Source organism: Rhamphochromis sp. 'chilingali' (assembly GCF_963969265.1).
Source record: "Rhamphochromis sp. 'chilingali' genome assembly, chromosome: 16".
Taxonomy (NCBI): domain Eukaryota; kingdom Metazoa; phylum Chordata; class Actinopteri; order Cichliformes; family Cichlidae; genus Rhamphochromis; species Rhamphochromis sp. 'chilingali'.
Window position 1 is genome coordinate 5,385,208 of NC_137943.1, and position 23,054 is coordinate 5,408,261.

At 40.8% G+C, this 23,054-nt stretch overlaps 1 protein-coding gene across 1 annotated transcript in view; it reads left to right on the forward strand.

Annotated features, from left to right (window-relative positions):
• rab2a (RAB2A, member RAS oncogene family) overlaps positions 1 to 21,574 on the forward strand; it is a 31,451-nt gene extending 9,877 nt beyond the window's left edge. The window contains exons 2-8 of the mRNA XM_080907079.1: positions 2,582 to 2,653; positions 4,275 to 4,342; positions 6,044 to 6,126; positions 8,093 to 8,185; positions 9,535 to 9,646; positions 15,626 to 15,694; positions 20,576 to 21,574. Coding sequence (XP_080763205.1) covers positions 2,582 to 2,653; positions 4,275 to 4,342; positions 6,044 to 6,126; positions 8,093 to 8,185; positions 9,535 to 9,646; positions 15,626 to 15,694; positions 20,576 to 20,671 — 593 coding nt within the window. The 3' untranslated portion in view covers positions 20,672 to 21,574. The remainder of the gene's footprint in view (positions 1 to 2,581; positions 2,654 to 4,274; positions 4,343 to 6,043; positions 6,127 to 8,092; positions 8,186 to 9,534; positions 9,647 to 15,625; positions 15,695 to 20,575) is intronic.
• Positions 21,575 to 23,054: the final 1,480 nt, after the last annotated feature.

Genomic DNA, 23,054 nt, shown 5'->3' on the forward strand with positions numbered 1-23,054 from the left:
GCGACTGGTCCTAGCACACTTCAAATCCTGTCTCCCCCCCACCCTGGACCCCCACCAATTCGCATACCGCCGGAACAGGAGCACAGAGGATGCAGTCTCCATCGCAGTGCACTCTGTCCTCTCACACCTGGACAACAACAACACCTACGCCAGAATGCTGTTTATAGACTTCAGTTCAGCATTCAATACAATCCACCCCTCACAACTCATCAGGAAACTGACAGACCTGGGTATCAGTTCCCTCATCTGCAAATGGTTACTGGACTTCCTGACCAACCGCCCCCAACATGTCCGGCTGGATAACCGCTGCTCATCTACCATCACAATGAACACCGGTGTACCACAAGGCTGTGTGATGAGCCCTTTCCTCTACTCCCTCTTCACCCACGACTGCAGACCTGCTGATGGTTCCAACACCATCATTAAGTTTGCAGATGACACCACGGTGATTGGCCTCATCAGTGACAACGATGAGGCCGCCTACAGGGAGGAGGTGGATCGTCTGGCTGAGTGGTGCGACAGAAACAACCTGCTGCTTAACACCGAGAAGACCAAGGAGCTCATCGTGGACTACAGGAGGAATGCTGACCCACATCCACCCATCCACATTAAGGGGACGGCTGTGGAGCGTGTGAGCAGCTTCAAGTTCCTGGGAGTCCACATCTCCGAGGATCTCACCTGGACGACCAACTGCTCCAAGCTGGTCAAGAAGGCTCACCAGCGCCTCTTCTTCTTGAGGACTCTGAGGAAGAACCACCTGTCCTCAGACATCCTGGTGAACTTCTATCGCTGCACCATCGAGAGCATCCTGACCAACTGTATAACAGTCTGGTACGGGAACTGCTCTGCCTCGGACCGGAAGGCGTTGCAGAGGGTCGTGAAAACTGCCCAGCGCATCGCCGGAGCACCACTTCCTGCCATAAAAGACATCTACAGGAAGCGGTGTCTGAAAAGGGCTGGGAAAATCATCAAAGACCCCAGTCACCCATCACATGGACTCTTCACCCTCCTGCCCTCTGGGAGGCGCCACAGGAGCCTCCGGACTAAGACCACCAGGTACCGGAACAGCTTCTTCCCCACAGCTGTCAGACTCCTGAACTCTGCCTCCTGACATCTGACCCACGTTAAACTCATGGACTGAACATACACACACCCACAATGGACAACTGTACCCTCAAACACAATAATAACATGGACTGAACCACCACTCACAACCACTAGCACTTTATACAGCCTCTGTAGAAACTATCTACACCCTCACTTATCTTAACTGCACTACTGTATAGCTCTGTGTAAATAATCATTCTGTACATTCGATAATCTTTAATCCTACAACTGTTTACAACTTGCATAGTTCCCATCTCTGTATAGCTGTATATCCCAGATTCTGTAAAGTTATTTATTTCATATTCTGTATAGTTTTTCATATTTATATCCTGTTCATATCCTGTACATAGCTTGTACTCACTACAGCCTGTACATACTTATAGTTATAGAATATTCACAACATACTTCATACCGTGTACATTATAACATACCATAATAGACCCATTTCTGTAATATACTCACATATCTATATTATTGCTAATATATATTGTAATATATCTATATCACTAAAGCACTTCTGGATGGATGCAAACTGCATTTCGTTGCCCTGTACCTGTGCATGTGCAATGACAATAAAGTTGAATTCTATTCTATTCTATTCTATCTCTTCACCAATAGGCATCGATATTCTTAAGGGATTCCTCACCGTAGCATATTAGCCTTGGAGGTGGCAATGGGTTCAAGGTGGCAGGAATTACGGCTGTATTTATTTATTTTTTTCTTTTGTTTCCTTGCTTTCGTAACTGCTCTTCACTAAAGGAAATTTTCTTTTTACTACACACTTACACACTTACACACACACATCTCAGTGACAAGTGACTAACTTTTTTTAAATGTTGTAGAAGTACTGTGGCACCAAACCTGTTGAGTGTGTTTGTCATGCTTCTAGATATTTGTGTTGAGGAAATAACAGCTCGCACTCTCTCTGAGAATCTGCTCACCATTTCCATCTGTAGTTTGTAATGCAGTTAAGTCAATGTGTCTTTGATTTAATGATTGCATTTGCAAACACCTGTCATCTGACTTCCTAACTCGCTGTTTCGCTTTGGGGGTTTTTTTCCAGTTGAGAATAAATTACCTAAAACAGAATTATGAACAATGAAAGTGTTGCTTTTGTAAGTGTTTGTGTATCTGTGGGAGTTTGCCACATTCAGAGCTGAAGGTATGTGTGGATTGCCATTGAAAATAGGCACGCTCATTAGTGCCCTTTTGGCTACATAAAAATTAGCCACCTTTTATAGCTCAGTTAGCTTGCTAATAGTTAGTTAACTGGAGCAAAGCTGATGAAATGGTGTGCTCCCTGCTGGGTCATTTGAACATGATGTTGACTCCAGTTGTCTTATATTAAAAATATAAGAGTTGTAACTTGGTGTTTTGCCAACCTACAAACAGCAGTGGCTCTGACTTGTAGTATTTTATTGTCAGCATATGAATGAATCCCCTTTAATTCTGTTTGTGTACTTTTTCTTTTCAGGTGTGGGAAAGTCATGTCTATTACTACAGTTCACAGACAAGAGGTTTCAGCCAGTTCACGACCTCACCATCGGTAAGACCACCTGCATCATTTATAATAAAAACATAAAGCATAATTAGATGACTTTTACTAATTAAACTTGATAGACTAGGTCAGACTAAAGTAAAGTAAAAGCAATATAGCTGATGCTATGTTAACAACATAAAAAACTAAGTAAAAAGTAATTAGATGCTGAGTTAACCAAAACCCTTCTGATATTCAGATAATTCAGATTTTACTGTGTACAACTCCAGTAGATTTGACAGAGAGGAGTAACCTCTTACAATTGCATCCGTTACAGAAAATTGCTTAATTACTTTGTGCAGTATGAATGGCCATAAAGCCAGCTCTCAGCTTTGCAGCCTCCAGTATTATTGAAATGCAGATGCTGCTCATTTTACGTTTTCGCTCGCTTCTTCATTTTTCCTCGACACACTTGTGTACCTGGTCTGTACCACCACAAAACGTCTGCCCCCTTCCTTCTTTCACACAGCCCTTCTTTGCATGTGATTGGCTGCACGGTGTGCCCATCAAAATAAAAACCCACCCCTGCCCTGTATGGATTCTCAGCAGTGCTGAGTTCCATAGTGCTGTTTAAATCTGAGTGGGTCAGCGGCCTAAGCCATATACTGGATCTCTTGCCAGCTCGTGTGATCTATGTACAATGAAAGAATGAGTTGGAAATCACATGCTTTGTAAAGCAGCTTCAGCCGCAACACCACCCCTGCTACAGGGGAGGAGCCACTGATAAATAAATAAATAAAATATAAAGCCAATATTTACATCCAATTTTAGCCTTTGGCCTAAGAGCAGATATGTGATTTCAACTTCAAATTTGATCTTAAGCACAATGCAATGTATACTTTTTTGTGTCTGTGGGGCAATTTATGTTGGGCTCAAAACACAGATGACCCAGTAATTATAGCAGCTATAATCCTTATCAAGTGTTATGTCATGTAGAAATTCAAACCTCAGATTACACACATTATGCATACCACTTGCGATCACTGGTTGTGTGACAAGAACAGCATGAAGCCATCACACAAGCCCCACAGCCTCCATCAGCATTATTTAAGATTGTAGATAAGATTGATTAAGGTTGTGTTTACATTGTGGTACTCTTCATGGTCTGTATAAAGGTGGATCTGGAGAGTATGAGATAAGTCCAAGTGGGTCCATCTCCTCAGCTTTGCTCATATTTAAAATAAAATGTCTGGCATCAGACCTCTCCACAAATCTCTCTTCCTGTGAACTAGGCTGAGGGATCTATACGCTTGTGCAGAAAGAAAAGCATAGCTGGGTTTGACTTCTCCAACAGAAATTATAAATGGATTTTCATCATCTCGGTTAAAATCAACAAATGGCCGATCTGCAAAGCTTTTGAGGTGTTTCAAGTGCTTACTTGTCAAACTGCGATTATGTTAAGGACATTATCCATATCCTGCACATTGCCTGCAGGCAGATGATAATGGATATTATATAGAATCGACCTCTAGCTTGAATACAGACGCATGTCTTTTTAAAAGCATTTGATTGCTATCAGAATCCATCAACAGATAATTAACAGTTAAGAAAAAAGTCTTCTGTGTAAGATCTGTGTAGCTTTTATTTAGAAAGGGTTATTCACCCATCTTCTGTGATTGTGTCTATGCAGGTGTGGAATTCGGCGCGAGGATGATCACTATAGATGGCAAACAGATCAAATTGCAAATCTGGGATACGGTAATACATATACTGTTTTTCTACCTTTTTCTTTTTCAAACAGAAAATATAACTTGAATTTGTTTCCTCAACTGTAAGTGTATTTAAGTCTTATAAATGAAGGTTTCAAGCTTGTTAGTATAATGTGGCAGGAATGTATTGAATTTTGTTTGGCTTTTATTTTTTCCAAAAACTGCAACATTATTATTCTTTTATTATTATTTAACTTATGTGCAGCACTGCAGAGCAAGGACCCTTTTCGTTTGTTTATCTAAAATGCATGCCTGCATTATGGGACAGTCCCAGAAAATGATGTAACATTGTGACTTTTGGATTGGTGGACTGTGATTTTTCACAGCTTGCACTTACAGCTTTAACCAACAGATGGCGTTAGAGCTCTTTGAATACCTGTTCTCTGATCTTAAGGAAGCAGTGTGAGAAAAGGGACCAGCATTTCAGTCCTGGTTCTCTGGTCCCAGGATAGTGCATTTTGGGGGGCCCACCAGTGAGATTATTGTCTTTACCTGGTTTTCTGGGTTTGGCCAAAGTGAAAATCTCAGCAACAAATTTGGATTTGTATAGTACATAATCTCCGAATAGTTAGAGAAGCCACTTGGGTTATTGTGCAGGCTGCACTTGCCACATGTATGCTTGTGTGTTTCTTTATGCACGCCTGTGTGCCAGATGGCAGACAGGCACAGCGTTCCCTCTCTTTCACCCTTATTTATCATTTATTCACTAATAGCATTACTGGCTGGTTGACTGCTCCTTGAACATCTCGCAGACTGCTCTAGTGACCAGCTAACTTGGTGTTTGCTGCACTGGCTGACCAAACTTCTGAATGGCTTTCTATCTGGCTAACTTACCCAGCTTGTTGGCTGTCCTCACTAGTTTTCTGACTCACAAACCAACTGCTTCGCTGGGTGAGACGTTGACAGCCTGGTCCCCTGACTGGCTGAATGATTCACCTCCCTGTCTTTCTGACTGTCTGGTGTTCAGATGAGGTCAGAGCAGCATGGGACTTGCAGCTGCTAGGATAGAGTGTCGTTTTGTTTTCTGCTCGGGCTTGGACGAACACAGGCGACATTGTTACTGTACATTGAATAGCAAGAGAACATGAATAGATATTGCACTGGGGGGGGGGTTGTAAGAATACCGGATGATGAAAATAATGAAGGAAAGATGTCTTTCTTCGATCACTTAAAAGATGAGTGATCGAAGAAAGACATCGAAAAAGTGAGATAACGAGGGGATGATAATAATGTAGTGGGGTTCACTGAACAAGGTGACCCAGAGAGCCAGCTTGACTAGCAGAGCTAGTCCTTCTGTTCATCATAAATATGGAGAAACAGCAAGGTTAGACATACAAGCAGAGAGAAAGAAAGGGATTGTGAAAGATAGATGGAGAATGAAAGAGAACTCTATTGTATCCGATTACAGGCTGTGCTCTGTCCTGTCCTCTCCCCAGCTGACTGAAAACCCAGAGCTGGACTCTGCTAGAGAATCAGGACTGATGTATAACATGTATTAGGACTAGACAACATGGGAGCTTGCAGAAGAGCTCAGCTGTTTGAATGAATTGCAGAGCTAAAAAAGCAGACCTGTGAAGCCAAAGTCTTTGTTGGGGCCCTTGAAAAACCGACAACTCTGCAGGTGTCTGCAGACATTTCAATTATTCAGCTTTCAATTTCTGTTTATTAATATATGCATGTGTTTCTCCAGGCTGGTCAGGAGTCGTTCCGGTCCATCACCAGGTCTTACTACAGAGGAGCGGCAGGAGCACTCCTAGTCTATGACATCACAAGGTAACAATCAGTCAGTCAATCATACACATGCTAGCTGAGTGTTTATAAGACACAATGCAATAGAGATGAACCGCAGTAGAACTACAGTCATGTTACAAGCATCCTTTCCTCACTATGGATAATCTCCACTTGTATGTTATGAGCATGTTGTGATATCATCGTAGACTCTATATAAATGTCTGGCGTCACCCATTAGTTGCTAGTGTTGAATGCTAACCATTGTCATCTGCTGGCTTACCAGCTATCCCTGAAAGTTAAATTACAGCACTGATAAATGGAAGTGACCTTAGCGAGCTAAGAAACTAGCAATGAGGCTAGATCAGATGTTGTTGAAAGAGGTATCCCTAATACTTAATTTATCCAAAAGTTATAAAGATACTAGTGTAAAAATCATCATGCTGCTGTTGAAAAAGAAAGGATGGCCAAAGTCAGTAGCGCATTTTAGCCGAGCTGTTTAAAACCCACCGGCAGTTCAACACTGTGAGCCATAGAAACATATATATTGTCATTTACTAGTTTAATTACCTTTAATTGTGATGATTGAGTTTCATATTCTTAAGGGGTTAAATGTTTTCTGTCCCATGACTTTTTGTCCAGGGTAATTCATTCAGGATTTCCACTCCACCAACTCATGATAATCCGTTTTCTTTGGAATATTTATGATCCCCAGTGGAAGAATCCTACCCTTCATAGCTCTGACATTCTATATGCAGTTGCAGTCAGTTGACTATGGAGTCAGCCCTTTTGTAGTCTTGAATTTTCTGTTACATAAACACATTTGCAATGGTAGACGCTCACATTAAACTGGCAAAAGTTTTGAGTAATGTTTGTGACAATATCCCTAATACACTCATCTCAGGCATATGTCCACCTGCTGTCCAAACCTAATGTTTACAAGGGTCAGTCAGAAAACAGTTGGCTTTAAGGGAGGGTGGCTGTAAAGGGGGAAGGGTTCAATGCTTGTTTTAGACAAAGAATGCACCAAGGTCTACTACAAGCTGAATAAGGATAATTTTGAATGTTGAGTCTCACAGAGTTGCTATAGTAGAGTGAAAAATAAAATGCTGGAAATGAGCAGAACAGATTTTGTTTTTCATTCAAGTATTATTAAGAACTGGGAAACTGGAGTCCACTGAAGAGACTTCAGACATCAGAGCTCGCAAAATCGCGAGCCCTGGAAATTATAGGATGAGCTGGGGAAAAAAGGCCAGTGTGGGGTCAGATATGTAATGACATCCTGTCAACTGTGATACGGTGATAAAGATTCATTATAGCAGTAGTTTATAGCTCACAGTCTTAGTGCCAGTTGTACTGTCTCGAAGTGTTTTTGTTTTTTTGTTTTTTTAAATCAGAACATTTTTATTATATATTAAGTTTTAATTCCAACCCTGTTGATTGCATGAATGAAATTTTCTGAAATTAAGAAAAGAAAATTCATTTATTAGGTGCACTGGTGTGTTTTAAAGGCCCTGACCATTAACTGCATTGTGTTTGAAACCAGCTGGCGAATCGAGCTTTGATGATCTGTCTCTCTTTCGTCTCTTGTTTCCTTTCATGTGTTTGCTGTAGATACTCTAATAAAAGCAGCAATCCTAGTGAATGACAATTCATCCGTTAGTGCTCAGGTATATGAAGAGTTGAAAACTGTCTGGAGATGTATTCCCATCACATTTGTCACCTGTAAGAAATTAAACTGAAGCAATAATTATTGCGATTAATGTGCATAAAGGAGTTACAGAGGTAGATGTATATTTTTCAGGATGAGGGAGTTTTCTGTTTAAATAGTTGGCATAATTGCAAGAGGAAGTGGCACACACATCAGTCACCAATTTAAAAGGAAACGGCAGATCTGTAAAATCAGTTATGTTTATGCGTCTGCGTGACAACAGCTGCTTTATCTGGCATGCTTTCAGTTTGATCTCAATGCAGTCATAGTGAAACCATCAATCTGTGCTCGTTTGAACAGAAGGGACACTTTCAACCACTTGACGACCTGGTTAGAGGATGCCCGCCAACATTCCAACTCCAATATGGTCATCATGCTCATTGGCAACAAGAGGTAACATGTTTTTTAGTTTGTTAGTTTGCCCCCCTCCCCCCTTCTACGGTGATGGCTGCCCACTGCCCTACATAACGCTGTACCATTAATAGTGTGTTTTACAACATGTTGCTGTGTAACGATGACTTGTCTGACTTTGTTTTTTATGGCTGAGGCTGGTCATAATTTTACACTGTCACTAAGTGTGTAATTCAGTCACTTCTGCTTTTCTCCCCCAGACACACTCTGTGCTCAAGCTTACATAACACACCACCATGTAAGAAACTTGTCACAACAAGTGACGTCCATTGCTAAATGTGCTTTAATATTTACAACTTACATGAGGAAGTTTCTTTCCACAGTTCTCTTCAGCTGGTATTGAACAAACTGCTTGCTCACTCATATTCTGTAAAATGACAGTTTCCAAAAAATGTAGCTTTTGATACAATTACAGACACATTGGCATTAACTCTGCCGTTTAAAAAGACATTTACTTTGTGTGATCTGAGGTGGAATTGTTGAATTTAGAAAACGGCAATCTACACTAAGCTAGCAGTAAGTTAGCCACCTAAAAGCAGAAGGCATTACTCTCTTACTCTCTGCTGCTAGACATTTCCCAGTCAAGACCTTAAAGTAGCTTCATGATATCATGAAGTAGCAATTCAATTCAATTTTATTTATATAGTCCCAAACCACAACATCAGTCACCTCAACGAGCTTGAGGATAAGTTTTCAAACAAGAAAATGTTAATTTGATATATGTTATATGTCCGGTTTTGCCGTGTGTTTAAAAATAAAATAAAATAAAATCCTTCCAAAATGTCTTGGATCTTTATCCAGATCAACTCCAAAATCTAATCACTTCTGAGTTGTTGGGCTAATCCCAGTGTCTGGTAAAATGTTTGTGTAAATCCATCCATGACGTTCTAAATAATCCCACTAGTAAACAGACAAGCCAAATGTAGGTACAGATTTCTTGGGATTTACAAAGAGAGCATAAAATGTTTAATTTGTTTTTGTTTAATTTATATTTCTCATCATTTTGATGCAGAATGGAAATAATGGCTTTAATTTTTCTTAAATGAGTAGTTACCAGAAGTACACAAAATACAAGCCCCTGACAAGAATGGACCCAGAGAAAATTCAGTTGCACGCTATAGTTGTAATGAGTTTGGCTACAAGGGTGCTTCATTTTTAAAAAACATAGTTTAAAGTGATCTTCTGCAATTTCTACCAAAACTGCTTTTGTAAAATCAGTAATCCTGTAGCAAATAAGGATACACGTGACCAACACTGAACTGCCTAGCAATTTAGTTTGTAATTCATGGCTTGCTACATCATTTTATAATTGATTGTATCTATTGTTTTAGTGACCTGGAGTCAAGGAGAGAGGTGAAGAAAGAGGAAGGTGAAGCATTTGCCAGAGAACATGGACTCATATTCATGGAGACCTCAGCTAAGACTGCCTCTAATGTAGAGGAGGTAATTCCATACACGCAACCCTACCAGCTTTCACCACCTATTTATCTGAATTAGGAATTTGCCTTGGAGGTCAGCATTATATTTGAATATATTTTAGGAAGTCTTTATAATCACAGTCAGCTGGTTGTGATGGTAGTTCATCTGAAGATGGTGATAGCCCTGCTAAATATCTGCTTATTGTGAGTATGTTATCACATAAGCGCTGCCATAGGCTCATAGACGAAACACATGGACTGTATATAAAAAATCAGCATAACTTGCTGGTGAGGCCAACATGGAGGGTCTTTAACTTGCTTTCTTTTTAATCGCCAGCAGGGGGAGAGTTCTTTCTTTCCTTTTTTTTTTTTTTTTTTTAAAGGAGTTTAGTTTTATAGAAATATATTTTTAAAAAATGGCCCTCAGCTTCCTCAGTCTGGTCTAGATTCTGATCTTTTTGTGTACACCATACTTGTTGTTTTGTATCACATTTAGTTAAAAGGGAGAGGAAGGATATGATTTAGGGTGGACCTACCTTGTTACTGATTCTTGGGTGTGCTGTGTCCCTCAATTTCTGAGTCAGAACCCACCCTTTGCTCAGTGTCCAGACACCAAGACTTTAACTGCCAAAACACTCACATTGCAGCACTGCAACAGGACTAGCTACAGGATTGCAACGAATAGCTACAGCCATCTTGTATATACAGTCTATGCATTCAGCCCAGTTTGGGAATTTTCATGCATAATCATATATTCCTTTCTCAGATATATAAAATCTCCAAAGTAACAATATGGATGGAAAAATATTTTGTCCATTGAATTAGTAAGATTTGTAATTTATTAGCCAAGTTGCAGCTGTGTTTCTGAAGCAAACATACAGACAAAACAAATTTTCCTTCAGGTTTAATTTGTATTCAAAATTACTATTCAGGTCAGATAAATGCTGAAAACCAACCTATAAAGAATTCATAGACTTCATGCTGTTTGTGGAACACATTAATCAAGCACAATTCATCTTTGTCCTTTTATAGGTCCAAAGTACATTGTAAGTTTCTAACGTAAATCTTCTAGTTAAGTTAGTTTTTCCATTCTTACACAAACTGAATTTTAAATGCTTGTTATTTTTAAAAGATGTGCAAATATGTCTAAAAATATAACGGTACCCCTTCATTTTCTTACACGCCCCTGATATTCCTGTATTTACCATTCAGTGCATTAGCTTTAACAAATTACCTGTAAAAAGTTTTATTGGGGCTCAGAAACACAGTAACACAAAATCAACTTTGTGTCTAACTTGCAAACTCACACTCACAGTCTTCCTCGTCAGTTGGTTTCTGGCCTGAAAAGCCTCAACATTTGTAATGTTGCCACATTCATCGTCTGCAGCCAGAAAAGACCATATTTTGACAGTAGGGCCAAATGCAAAGTTATCAGCTAACAATGGCAATCTTGGTTAGAGAACTGCATACAAAAACTGTATGGATGCAACATGTAGACACAGAAACCTGATCAACAAAATGTACAGAAACTGGAGTACAAGATGTTTGAATGTCTCAAGCGGCAGGCCTGAGGATTTGTCTGATAATTCGCCACCAGAGGTCATGACTAATAGACCACAATCAGGTGGCTGTGTTGCCACAACTCTAACTTTAAAGCTTAAAAAACATGTAAGATACTTTTTAGCGATTGCGAGATTGTTTATAAAATAGAAAACTGGAACTGCCTATAAAAAGTTTTCGGCAGTTCCACGATAGCTTAATTCACCAGCCCTGGATTTGGCGACTTGTTTACTGCCAATAGCCTTAAACACTACATAACTTTTTTTTTTTTTTAATGACCAGCAATAACTGTTGTTCCAATAAGACTTGTGGTTTTATAGAAGTCTGTCAGAAAACAACCCTCTGCTCTGACCTTCACAAACCCTTTCCTTCATAGTCTCAGTCATCCAAGCCCATGGTGTAAGTGTGAAGTATTTTAAAAGTTAGACAAGAGAAGATTGTCCAGGATGTTATCATTGTGATTGAAAAGTTGTTACCCAAATAGCGTGGTTTCTCAGTTAGACACACCCCTGGCTCGTCACATCTGGCTTCAGAACACCAAAAAAACACCATGTAAATGATTTTCCACTCTCTGTGAAGAAGACGCTCAGTCGAGGCTTCAAACCTGCACTTTACAATCCATTGGGTGACATCCATCTTTCATATACCTGTCTATGCCAACAACACATGTATTTCAGAATCAGAATACTTTATTGATCCCTGGGGGAAATTATTTATTTTTTTGTTACAGTGCTCCATTATAAACAAACATTGACAAGACAGACAATAGGCTAACTAAGAATAGTACAATATATATATTTCACTTATTAATAAATAGCTGAAAAGAAACATCTATAGTTGTAGCAGCAAACAGTGTGTTAAGTGGATGGATTGTACAGGGAGATAGCCACAGGCAGGAAAGATTTCCTGTGTCGTTCAGTGGTGCTTTTCGGTACTCTGTCTCTCACTGAACGTGCTCCTGTGACTGACCAGCATGTCATGGAGTGGGTGGGAGGTGTTATCCAACATTGTCTTTATTTTGGACAATATCCGCCTCTCCGACACCACCTTGAGGGAGTCCAGCTCCATCCCCACAACATTACTGGCCTTACGGATTGGTTTATTGAGTCTGTTGGCATTTGTTTTTACATGTTCCATGATAAACAAGTCTGTACACATTTTGGATCAGTAGTAAAAGTCAACACACATTTTTTTTCTTGTTATAATGTTCTGTGTCACAGATTTAACATTTGACTAAATTCCACATCAGACTCAAACCTCCTGATTAACCAGCAGTGTCAAGGATCACAATGGTGGTGTATAACCTTACCAGCCTCACAGTAGTATCACAAACTCCAGTTGGCACTCTAAGCATCCTTCTCCACCCCTGAGAGAGAGACACCCCTGGTGATGTTGTGTGTAATGAATGCATGGCGTCGTCTTCTGGGACCCCTCTCTCACTTATCCAATCACATAAATCCTATCCTACACAGTGCAGCATGCAAGCTAGGAGCACGGCGCTGTATGTTCATGTGTGGGTGGGTGTCAGTGGTGATTTGGTTTTGGGGTTTTTTGGGTGTGTGTCTTGTTTTGCTTTTATTTCCCCCCAATCTCTCCTTCATACCGTCTTACGCCTGGCCTATATCATGCAAACACATACACCAACACCACTGATGAGTCGAGTCCTCTCTTGGGTTAAGATAAGGGGGAGGTGTGCGTGTGCGTGCATGCGCGCGTGTGTGGTATGATTAATTTGTCTCATTAGTGTCCTCTGAATCCTCCTGATACCACTCCTCTCCACCCTTCCCTTCATCTCTCCTCGCTCCATCCCTCCTCATCCCTTGACGTCCATCATTTGCTCTTTAGCTCTCCTCCTTTACCTCCCCCATCCTGCTCCACGATTCCTTTCTTCCTCCCCCCTCCTCCAACGTGTCTTCCTGCCCTTTTTTATTCATTTTATCCTCCCCCAATTCCCTCCTCTCCTGCTCTTCAACCCATCGCCTCCCCTCCTCTCTCGAGCAGTATATCAACCGGTTATAGTTCATACATATTCATAACCTCCACCCCGCCTCCCCTCACAGCGACATTCAGCAGCCAATCAGCATGCTGGGTTTGTCGTCAGGGTCTGTGGGTGGACATTGAGGCTGATAGGATGGTCCTTACAGATAGATGGAGAGAAATTGCTGTAAGCACCTTTTCATCATCTCTTCTGCCCACCCTTCCTTCACTAAGATCCTAACCTTAACCTCTGCTCGCTTCTGTTCTTGTTCACCAGTCTTTCTTCTTATATTTCTTCACCTCTGCTGGTTTTTTTTTTTTTTTTTTTTTTTTTGCCCACTGATTAATTGCTTGTTTACTGTATTTAATTTTTTTTAAAATATTTTTTCCCAGTATTCTGTTATCAGCCATGTAATGGTTTTTCACTCTCTATTCTTTGCCCTATCACCATCTATAAATCTTCTGTAGTCACCTCAGTTTTCTCCCTCTTGTTTTCACTTTCTACACATATCTGCAGGTCCATTAGTTTAACTCAAAAAAAGAAAGTCTAAGTACATTTGATGGTAAAGAGGGTGCAGTGATGAGTTGAAGAAGGGAAAGAGGACAGCATGAGGAGGACAGAGTACACTAGAGTGCACCCTTGGGCTCAGTCTATTTCCGACAGGGTGTCAGATAGAAGTTCAGGACATATTTTCAGTTCTTGAACATTCCTTTTTTTCTGATGAGGCTTAGTTTTGACTGCCATTACTTATATGAGCCGGCATTGTTAGATCATTTCTACATAGAGTGAAGGTTATGACATCTGAGCTGGTGTCGCATTTCTAGTTATCCCAGCTGCTCTTGAGCTCGGACCCTTGAGACAGAAAGACTCCCCCTGGAGACGAATGCATCGATACCGTAGTCATAGGCCGGTCGCTCAGGGAGATTAATTCTACTTTATTCAATCATCTTTGATCCTTGCTGTGCTCTTAGTAAGCCCAAAGTAAGTAAGTGTGTGTGTGTGTGTGTGTGTGTGTGTGTGAGACAAACTTTGTATTGTCTGCTTGTGTGTTCTGCTCAGATCTCTCTTGCTGATCTGCTCAAAAGGGCAACTGCATCTTCTAACAAGGTCTTACGCCATATCGCCTTAACTTCTCAAAGCTGGCTTGAAGTGCTTGGATAGTATTTGCAGAACAATCATACTTCTCAGTAGTAGTGTACATCATAAGCTCTTTAAGCCTTAACAAAACACAATTTTGAGAACATCTTCCAAAGAGCTCAGGGGTGCCAAAAGCCCCAATTTTACTCTTCTTTCTTTCTGTCTATATAATTTGGTAAATTGCAAGTTATGATAAATGTGTAGCTCTGAAGTCAAATATGAGATATCTTTAACATGTTTGAGCTAATTTGTTCAAAGAATCAAAACACAAAAACACCAGACATAACTCCCACTGAATTTACATGTGAGAAGCATAGACTGAATATAAAAGATGGACCTACATGCCTTCTAATGAGCTGTTAGAGGCTGCAGAGTTATACAACTGTGTGCTTACATGTTAGAAACATAGCTTGCAGAAGAAGCCTTTTAAACTTAAGTTTTGTTTCTTTTTCTGAGGGTTTATTTTATTAGATTGTCATTTTCTACATGCAGCTTTTATGTCGCATGCAGCATGATGTCACCTTTTTTTTTTTTTTTAAATCTTTCTTTAGGTTGACATTTTTTTTCTTTACTAATTTTAGGGTTAACTTAGCATGCAAATACTTAACATTATTTTAGAAGCATGACTAATCATACAACACTTTATGAAATGCATTTACTTAAGACTGATATTATCTGCTTGTGGATTCATTGGTGTTAGTGTGTTTGTTGTCCAATAAGTAACTTAAAGGTTTGAAAGGATTTGTTTGTGCTTTAAATAGAGAGCTGAAGTCAAGGTACGTCTGACCTAGCCTAGCAGTTAGCATTTTTTCCAGAGTAAGCACAGCTGCGCAGACATTTTATGCCTTTATCATGTGGAGACTGCACCATCGAACACAGATTTTTTGGTGACCGTTTTTGGTTATCATTTGCCTGCCAGGTGTGTTTTTCCACTCACACAAACTTGTGAATTTATTTGTGTTCAGCAGCCAATAATTAAATATAGATCGTCTGACTTTGTTACTTGCACTTGACACACCTATATGGAATATTTAACAGATCAGTTCATGCTTTGTGTCACTGATGTGAGAGAGGGCATAAAACTGGGAGTGGTAAGTTCACTGTGATGTCAAGTTTCAAAGTTCTGTGAGGTGTTTTTGAGCTGTGACGGGAAGCTCGGGCTGCAGCTGAACAGTAAATGGCTGAAAGTCAGAGCCTGGTTATGTTACTGAAACTTGAATTTGCTTTGCATTCCTAATGACATGAGGCTCATTTATAGGAGTCAGCATAAAAAGATGGTTTTAACCTTCCTGTCCTCTCTGTCTGTTTCACTTCCTGTCTCTACGGCAGGCTTTCATCAACACAGCCAAGGAGATCTATGAGAAGATCCAGGAGGGAGTGTTTGATATCAACAATGAGGTGAGATACTGTGTTCCTCCTGTGTTGGGTTTTTTTTCCTCCCTGAGCCGCCTTCTCTCTTCTTTGTTCTTCTCTTTCCTTCCCCTCTTCTTCCTCAGTGTGGTTTTGCAGCAGTGTGTGTGGTTTGCCATGCTCCCTCTCTTTCAAAAAGAAGGGGAAAAAAGCCCTCCACTCAGCTTCCTTTGACTGCAGCCAAGCAAAACTCCCAGTGTTCCTCCTCTCCTCTGCTCTATTTTCCACACACACTCTCTTCACTTCTTAGTTTGCGCTCTCTCCCTGTCTCAGTCTCCCTGTCTCACTCTCTCTGTCTCTCTCTCGGCATCTTGCCAGCTCATAAATTCCTCACATCCCACAAGGTCTCAGTCATTGGGCAAGAAAACAAACACTCAGCCAGCCAGTCAGACTGGAAGCTGCCCATCCAGCCAAATAGAAAGTTTGTGAACCAGACATTGAGATTCATATCATCATCTTAGTGAAAGACTAAGTGTAAGAAAGGCTAATTTCACATAAAGAGTGCAAAATCCAAACACTCGGAATCCATTCATTAAAATTCAGAGCACTATTATTTATACAGCGTGACAGGAGTGAACTCAAAGTGCTTTCCCAGTGTAGGAAAAAGGATTAACATTCCAAGTATTGAAAAACATACGGAATAGACTGTGACAGCACTGAATAGTGAGTTTAAAAGGAGAAGGATGTATACAGATTCAAATTGGGGGAAAATGAAATAAACAATTACAATAAATAATAAAAATGGCTAACTGTAATAGAAATGCACTGACTGCAATTTTCTTGGCCAATTTGTGTTTTGGTTTTTGGTTTTTTTTGTGGGGGTTTTTCCTTCTTCTTCTCCCAGAAGTATAAGCTCCCTTGTCACAAGGGGTCACCACAGCGGGTAGCTCCGGATGTTTGATTTGGCAGAGTTTTACACCAGATGCCCTTCCTGACACAACCCCAAAGGGGATTTGTGTCTTCTGATTCACGTTTTCTATCTATGAGCTCTGACAGCATATACAGACTAAATAATTACATAATATTTTTTTTCTTGATAAAAGAAATCCCTCAATTTTACAGAAAAATGCAAGTTATAGTTACTCATTGTGGTTAAAGTCAGGACCTGTTAACACAAATATCATTGTAGGTTTAAGATCTTTTTCCACATTATTAAACATATTTAGTTATAAACTTAAACATGACACAAGCTTTTGTAACATCCACAGTTGATAATACTGCCTACAATGCTCTGATTGGCTGTGATAATAATGCAACCCCATGATGAATCTCTGAAGGTTGAATCTCCATCGAGAGGCTAATATCAAGTTCACTGTGGACGTGCACCAAGTTGGCTATCCAGTCCAGATGGTTATCTCCAAATTGTGAAGCACATAAATGTGTTTCCTGTAGTCACATGATGTAAGTCGTGTAATGGTTCTCAAACACACACACATATGCAGAGTGCCAGAGTTTGGTGCCTGTCAGGCTCGCCAGCCCTCAAGTACAGGCAGTGGGCAGGCAGAGCTGGAGGAAGCCAGCCACAGAGTGTTTTTGTTATTAGTAACAGTAAGACGGAGCGAAGGCAGGCCGGCCGGCCAAACCACATCAGCTGACTGGCTGCGAGAGAGAGGGAAGCCCCACCAGAAATGTTGGCAGTCACTATGAGAAAACACACACTCACTCTCACACACACATGGCCTTAGCTCAATAAATGTGATTTAAAGGCATACAGGGTTTCCCAGAGGCACTACTGCTACTGAATGTAGGAGGGGGGGTTACAGTGAGAGGAGGAGATAAATATATACAGAGGCAGAGAGCGAGGGAGGCTGAGACTGTGCTACAGCCACACAGAGAGAGACATGATGAAACACAGAGGGAAAGTGAGCACTACAGTACAGAGAGAGGGAGGGAGAGATGAAAGTGTCTCCCTACCACCCACCTGCCTCTCTTTTTCCTCGTTTCTTTTCTTTTACAAGTGCTTTTCTTTTTTCCCCCAGCGTCCTTGAGTGCTGCTGGTGTTTCCTTTTCTTTTGTGCTACGCAGCAGCACCTGTTGCTTCCTCTGTGATGAGATCTAATAGGAGCTCCCACAGGCACGGTTCAGTGTTAATCTCACCATGAAAGCTATAACACAGTCATTCTGAGGTGGCTTTATTTAGTCCAATACTGTGACTGCACTTTTTTGTTATAGCTGGGCCTGTTTTTCCATTTCATTGAGCTATACAGTATATGACTGTTTTTGTGTTTTTAAAAAAACGAAAAGAGAAGAAATCTATGATGCGAATTAGATATTTGTTAATCTAACTGTGTCTAGACACCGATAGTAATCCTACAGTTTCATTGTACATGTACAATGACAATAAAGGGCTATTCTATTCTGTAACTTTAGCTACACTGTGAATGATGCTATGATGCTATTAGTTGGATGAATAAAGTGGACATCAAGGCATTGGTTTGAAGCCTTATCCTGTTAAACATACTTCACCACGGGACTACATTCAGACCCAAAAAAGTTTTCTGGTTAACTTTGTTACTGCCGACAGTTGCCAGCTTGCATAGCTCACTGAGCTCAGCTGCATGTTCACACGCCGCCTTCTCCTAGCTTTAGCACACCTGTTGTTTGATAGGGGCCTGGTCCCACTATGGGCACAGTGAGAGACATCGAAAAGTCTGCGAAGGAGTGTTTGCTTAAACTCTCTTACAGGAATTTAAAGCTGTCACCTGAATGTTGCAGTAACATGAACCTTTAAGAATAATATAAACTGGTCTGCCTTGTTTTACGTGACATCTTACAGACTGGAAAATGTCACAGGTAACTGGGTAAAGTGGTACCAGGACCAACACTGTCATGTCTCCGAAATGGCAAATAGGTCAATAAAATGGGTAACAACAACAGCAAACAAAAAAAAAGGACAAAAATCCCTGCTTATTTTAAAATATATTTCCTAATAGTGCCGATAGAAATACCTGCTCTTACCTTCCAAACTGTGCTGTTTACTTTGTTGGACATCAGCTGTTGCTTTCCGTCCCTCCCCTCCAGACTCCAGGTTCAGTTAGTAATTGCTTTAGCACTTTTCTACTCTGAGCACTTAAAGACTCAAAGATGAATTGATGCTGTGGTCTCTCACGCTGTCAATGCCTCTTTCGTGGGACACTTTATGTTCTACTCGTGTCTGATTATTTTTATAGCTGCAACGAAAGCACTGTGCGCTAGGGCTGGGCCATATCATACCGTTCACAGTAATACCGGTATAACGTTGGGCAACAATAAGAAAATGAAATATCGCGATAGAATATGGGTAAAACGCGCATGCACAGTGCCTTTGTTTTTGTACGCACATGGCGTTTTTCCACCATGCTTTTTCGCATGGTGGTGACGGAGAATGAGAAGGGCGAAAGCGGATCGTTGGATGAAACTGATGAACCAGAACTGGTTTGTAAAAATGCTGCAACTTCAGTGGTGTGGAACTGGTTTAGCTTTCGTCCGTCAGTTACACAACAAAGCACTATTTTTGGTAGCGCATGCTAGCGGGCCGTCGTTATTACCGTGTTTTTTTGGAAAATACGGCACACTTAAAATCAATCCTTTGATTTTTCTGAAAATCGACAGCGCCCCTTATAATCCCGTGTGCCTTATGTATGAACTCTGGTTGTGTTTACTGACCTCGAACCGATTTTATGTACACGGCGCTCGAAAATCTGTCAAATGTTTTAGTAAGACTTTGCTAAGCTACGAACCCGCACCGCTTGATGGATTGTCGGAGCATTACAGCTATCGTAGGCAGCCTCGCGGAGTGATACGTGCTGTGCTTCAGCATAATATTACCGTACTGTGTGTGTATAAGCTCTTTTTAAGTTTTGTGGATATTATACATGGTTATGCTGAGGACATGTCGACCAATTTCCACTGGAAATGCCTTTTGGTTAAACTGTCAGCAAGGAATTTGCATTTGCACTGTTAAATTTTTATATAACTTTAATGCACGTAAAAAACAGCTGCTTGTTTAAGTGAAAATACATTGATGGGTTTTTTTGCACTAATAAAGTTGTGGAGTTGTAAAGCATTTTGTCTAGTGTCAATTATATCGTCAGTTATATTGTTATCACAAATTTTCAAATGTATATCGTGATAAATAGTTTTGGTCATTTCACCCTGCTCTACTATGTGCTTGACTGAAAGGTGATGTCTGTGGCCTGATTTTGACTATATTTACAAGTTAAATGGTCACTCAAAGAAAGACAGAGGTGTCTTTACTTTCTTCTGCCACACTGCTGCTCTCACTCTGAGGCCTCACTGATAAACACAGCAAACACTGTGGTGCTAGATACCACTGTGAAGTAGGAAACTTTATGTGGATTTTATTTAGCTGTGGGCTAAAATCCACTAATAGGGTTTGACAAAGGAGACACAGTACAGTGTTTTCACATGCTGAACAAGCAGAGTTCCCAATTCTCAAAAATTAAAATCCAATGCCTGCCCAAGCGATGACTATCAGAATCACTGAATATTTGGCTAAATCATTAGTGGATTTACAACCATGACTTATTATTCATGCTTGCAAATTAGTTTGTGATTATTTTAGTGAATCCAACTTTTGTATAGGAACAGGTCTGTGCTATGTGTGAGAAGAGGTAGTGAGTAAAACACTAAAAATAGTCCATCTAGTATTTAAATTGGGTGTAGAGTCATGGTTCTCATGTTTTATGTAGACCGGAGAGAAAATAAGTGACCAGCTTGAACTAAACAGACAGGTGTCAGTATGAAATGTACAAAGAAATAATGAGGCCTCCCACAAGCATGTAATGGTGACATGGAGGCTTTATTCTGTTCTTGTTCAGATGAGATTTTTTATTTACCTTTGGTCTCTTTGTGTTTGTGTCCACCCAGGCTAACGGTATTAAGATTGGACCCCAGCATCCCACCACCAACTCCACACTGTCCAATACCCAGGGAGGCCACCAGGCTGGAGGGGGCTGCTGCTGAAGCCCCAGAACGCGCCTCCTTAACCTCCAGCCTCGACCCTTCCTCCTCCTCGCCTGCTCCGACCCTCTTGCATTTCTACAGAAATGTCCAGGCTCTCTTAACAGTTTAACCTCTCTCTCTCTCTCTCTCTCTGTCTCTGTCTCTCTCCTGCTGCATTTTTTTCGCTGCATCTCATCTCCCCCGAGTCTCTTAACCATTTTCATGAGGTCTAGGAGCTGCACCCCAACCAGTCATCCTGCAGGTTTACGAGGACAGAGTCCGCCTCACCTGCAGATGTGCCCACCTAATTTGTAGTTTTTCCTCAGTAGATTTTGGTTAGACACCTATCGGAGTGTTATTCCAGCAGTTCCTCTGAATTCTTTTGGGTGTTGTTGGGATGATTCAGTGCCGCAGGATTGCAAAGCTCTGCGGTGAGTCGACTTTGTCAAGATGGAGACATGACCGAGGGTAGACGTGAAACACTCTTAACTGGCTGGTTATATGGAATAAAGCGGGCGCTGTGTTTTGTCTATACACACATCTGTACATGTTTTTAAAGACCGTGTTGATAGCAGGACATGTTTCAACACGCTGAGTCAGTTTTCATTCTGTGCCTGTGTGTATAGGGATGATACAAGTATTCCACTGTCAGTCTGTGAGGTGGGGGAGGCTCCAAGTCGTTCTGTATTTTGTCCATAAAAAAATGTGCAAATCATGTCCTTTTTGTCCTTCCTTTTCCCTGCTTTTTGTCCTTGTTCTCTCTCTGTCCTTGTGCCCTTTTTGTTCATTTGCAGATGATTTGTATTACTGAACACTAAAAACTGCTTACAGTGTTTTAAACCACATGGAGAGAGAATAAAAGACCAAACTGTTGAGCGTGAACACGGATTCTTTGGGAGAGATGTAAAAAAAAGAAAAGAAAAACAGGAAAGTTGAAATGATAAAGGGATGTCGAGAGCAGTGGTTACCATGATGAAGTTATGAAGTTTTAGGAAAAATGAATTGGTAATTTAGGATTTTTGGGGGGGGGGGGGGGTGTTTTTCTTATTTTTCTATATTTATCAGGCGCTTTTTTTGTGTGTGTGTGTATATATAGATCTTTAGATTTCTGTGGCTTTTTTTGAGCTGAAGCTTGGCATGTTGTTGTGGTCTAGTTATTTCTACACCATGCAATGGAATAAAAGAGCCTTCAAGCAGCTTTTTAGCGTTTTAAACAATTCTCATTTAAACCCAAAGGTACCGAGCTGCCCTGTTATATTAGGGTCGATGGTGTCCTTTCTTTTAAATGACAAGTATGAATGATAACAAGCTGTTAACAGGGGTGCACAGAGGCATTCACAGTCCCTGGTGGAGAACGGACTCCAGCTGAAAATGTCAAAGTGAGCTAAGATTTCCACCCAGAGTTAGCCTGCAGATATATAATGTATACTGTTTAGAGCTTGATCGATGGCTGCTGCAATGTTTTTTTTGTTTTGTTTTGGGGGGTTTTTTGGCTTCAAGATCCCAGATGGAATGGCACCGTTTTACTGTTATGATCATGCTGTACTGCTTCAGTCGTTCACTCCTTTCCCCTCTTTCTCAAACTGTTTGGTAACAATACCACTCTACCAGTTTTTAATGCCAAATGATCGTGTTTACCTGTGTTTCTCATCAAACAAAGGATGAAGAAAAAATAAATCTGACCCAAAATCAGCTGTCTGCCTTAACTCCACCCCCCTGAGAGATTTGGACAGCTGCTTAAAAAGAGCAACCCTTTTATCTGCAGATAGGCATTTGACCACTAATTAGCTAGAGTCACATACACAGTGAGAGACGTGCACATTTAGAGACCGTGATATGACTTGGAGAGAAGCCCAGTTTGAATCGGGGCATTTAAAATGAATCTAAACCCACATTTAGGTTTTTGTTTTTCTTCTTCGCTTCTCGTCCACCCTGCACACACACGCACCCACAAATTCATATGTATGCAAAGGTAGATGGTGCATACATATATTCCCTTCTATCTAACCTCGCTGTGTTTGCTCTCCTGGCTAACCGTACAACTGTTTTGGGTTTCACGGCAGTGCGAGTGAATCTGTGTTCTTATTTTACTTTCTTTTTTAAAGTACTAGATATATTCAGACATTTATTAATCTTCTTCTGATGATGAATATTCTTTGTAAAGCAACATGTAGTGCGTGCGTGCGTGCGTGCGTGTGTGTGTGTGTGTGGACCCAGAGGGGTTACAGGGGGAGGATCAAGCCAAACCTACCTGATGCGTCTATCTGCCTACTTATCTATCTATCTTATCTATGTGGCCCTCCTCTCACTCTTCCCTCTTCTACCTGCCTCTCCTCCCCTTCCCCTCAACGTTATTTGCTGTGTTTGTTCTTTGGAAAAAAGAAAACCTTGAAAAAAAGAAGGG